The 2,836-nt window shown below is 33.5% G+C and overlaps 1 protein-coding gene across 4 annotated transcripts in view; it reads left to right on the top strand.

Annotated features, from left to right (window-relative positions):
* The window catches only part of LOC105139540 (polyamine oxidase-like), a 4,035-nt gene extending 2,256 nt beyond the window's left edge, over positions 1 to 1,779 (top strand). Inside the window, exons 6-11 of one of the 4 annotated variants that reach the window (XM_011046011.1) lie at positions 205 to 348; positions 426 to 575; positions 694 to 948; positions 1,156 to 1,237; positions 1,380 to 1,503; positions 1,592 to 1,779. In XM_011046011.1, coding sequence (XP_011044313.1) covers positions 205 to 348; positions 426 to 575; positions 694 to 948; positions 1,156 to 1,237; positions 1,380 to 1,501 — 753 coding nt within the window. In that variant the 3' untranslated portion in view covers positions 1,502 to 1,503; positions 1,592 to 1,779. The other 3 variants (XR_844996.1, XM_011046013.1, XR_844995.1) reach the window with 3 other exon arrangements.
* The last annotated feature ends 1,057 nt before the right edge of the window (positions 1,780 to 2,836 follow it).

Below are 2,836 nucleotides of genomic sequence, written 5' to 3'. Positions count from 1 at the left end.
CTGTCCGTCCATCTCAGTTACCTTGTACATGATGGATGTGTAATTGGCATGCACAGCGACCTGGCAAATGAAAATTAGAATGTGCCACCCTCCAAACATTACAATAAGCTGCCTAAAACAACAGAATCACTATCTTGTTTCTCAAAACCATGGTCCATAGACCACAAGCCATTAATCATAGCAATCCATGTTCATGCAATACAGGTGGTTAGAGAGATCAATTATTCTAAGAGTGGAGTCCAAGTAAAAACTGAAGATGGTTCTGTGTACCAAGCCAAATATGTGATTGTCTCTGTGAGCGTTGGGGTGCTTCAAAGTGACCTCATTGTGTTCAAGCCACACTTACCTGTTAGTTCTTTCACACCTCCCTTTCCTCTCCCCCATTCTTTTCATTCATTAAACAGGTTCTCTTAAACTTGAAGCAGCAATGGAAGACACAGGCAATATATGAATTCGATATGGCTGTATACACCAAGATATTCCTGAGATTCCCTTACAAGTTTTGGCCCTCTGGACCCGAGACAGAATTCTTCCTCTATGCCCACGAAAAACGTGGATACTACCCGATATGGCAGGTGCACATTCAAACAATTAAGCTGGCAGCATGTGTTCTTGCAGATTATTAATTGCCTGTAAACCAGTATAGCCTGTCACTGAACTATGACTTCCTAAATCATTTTTTTGCAACTACAGCACTTGGAGACTGAAATGCCAGGATCAAACATTTTATTTGTAACAGTAACAGATGAAGAAGCAAAGAGGATAGAGCAGCAACCGGATATTAAAATCCAAGAGGAGATCATGGATGTGCTGAAAAAAATGTTTGGTAACGACATCCCAGAACCAGAAGAAATTCTTATTCCTAGATGGTGGTCCAACAGGTTCTTCAAGGGTAGCTTCTCAAATTGGCCTATTGGATATAGTCAACGAAGACACATGCAACTAAAGGTGAGAAAAACACAAAATATAAATAATGATTCATGTTTAATTTCGCTGGTTTTTGTGTGAATTCTATCAATGCAGTTGATGAGGTAGATGCAACAATCAAAATCCGGTAGTGGGTATCATATTTTGCTTCCAGAATGAAAAAGCACACTGAGTTCAGGGCAAGGACAGAAGTCAGAACAATAACCTTAGTTACTTTGTAAAATGTAGGAACCTGTTGGTCGAATTTATTTTTGTGGGGAGCACACGTATTCTAGATACTTGGGATATGCTGATGCTGCATATTTTGCAGGTTCTTTCCCTCTCTCTTGTGTACGAGACTGCTTTCAAACACACACAAACTAGCACATAGAGGCTTGGAAATTGGAATGTACTGTTAAGAAGATTAAAGTTTCATCCTCGCTGAAGAAATTGTGTTATATTATTTAAAATAGGTATCGAGACTGCAAATCATTTAATCAAGTGCCTTAAACATGAAAAATATTGCAATGGCTATGATCGGCATTCAACAATAGAAAGATTACACAACGAAGATCCTTATGATCCTGATGCATGAAGGTTAGGCTCACTCTCTGGAAAATCGCATTGGTTATGTAAGAATAAGCATGATTTTTACCAATAAAGGTTTCTGTTGTTGTGTAAGCAGGTTAAAATTCAGATGTCATGGACTGCCATATTACAGCATCAAATGATCATCCTCTGTCTGAATTTGGAATATTGATGTACTGTTTACTTAGTAGCAACATGTTACTAAATTAAACTGCATCCATTGGGACAATATTAAGCTACTGATGAGTTTCATTATATCATGTCTTGCTACATTTATATTCTCTCAATATTTGATGTACTTGAGGAGACAGTGGATACATTCCAGCTGCATCAGCTCTGCTTAGGGCAAATTATGTATAACATTTTCATGGCTTGTTTTTGCTTTACATTATACTATCTGTTTGAAAGATCGATGTGTTTTGCTCCAGGTGGTTAAGAACTAGTGGTAGTAAATCCTCCTCGACTTTGTTCTCCGCTTGCCTTGTTTCGTGTAAAGTAATCAGGTGGACTAGAACAAGTAAACTAGCCTTCATCCAGGAGTTCATTTCGGCCAAGTGACGGCGCTCAGTGCTCTGCCCACTAAGTCAAGGAAGCTGTAATCTTGTTTTTGGATTTTCTAAAACATATACTAGGAAACAAAAAATTTAAAATTAAAATATTTATAGAACTATTTAAAGTTTATATAAAAATTATCTGAAAATTAAATATTTTTTTTAATAATTACTTTAAAATTAAATTATTATAAATCATAAATTATTTAAATATCTTATCTTTAACAATAATTTACATGAACCATTAATAAAAAATCTTTTAAACTCTTCTGGAAAGGATTGTTATACTTTTAATTACTAGCTATTTTCTTTTATGTTTTTATAGTTATTTTATAACTTACGTAGTTTCTATACTAAAAACAAAAGACATAGCATTTTATTTATAGAAAAACCTGAAAACATTACAAATTATAACATATTAATTCACCCCTGAATAAAATGACATGTATTATTTCAAAATAATTTTATAAATTTATCCAATTCAGTCCCTATTTGATTTTTATAGGTCTAAAATTGTAATTCCCTGTATAAATTACATTCTAGTGTTGAATTTCTAAAAATTATTTATATTTAAGTCACACTTGATTAATCATCCCATTTTAATTTTTGACCAGTAATTCTTATACGTATGAACCATTTAGTTTTCTAATAAGTTGGTCCAAATATAAATTATAATTATGAATAAAATATGATTAAATAAACTAAATCAATTAATTTATTATCAATTTAACAATTAATTGATCTATATTTGAAGATTAAGCACAATGACTAGCAACCTATCATAATCCTCT

Source organism: Populus euphratica, unplaced genomic scaffold (genome assembly GCF_000495115.2).
Source record: "Populus euphratica unplaced genomic scaffold, PopEup_1.0 scaffold212.1, whole genome shotgun sequence".
Classification (NCBI taxonomy): Eukaryota; Viridiplantae; Streptophyta; class Magnoliopsida; order Malpighiales; family Salicaceae; genus Populus; species Populus euphratica.
Note: the sequence above shows the minus strand (reverse complement) of the source record. Positions and strands in the feature narration are given on the sequence as shown.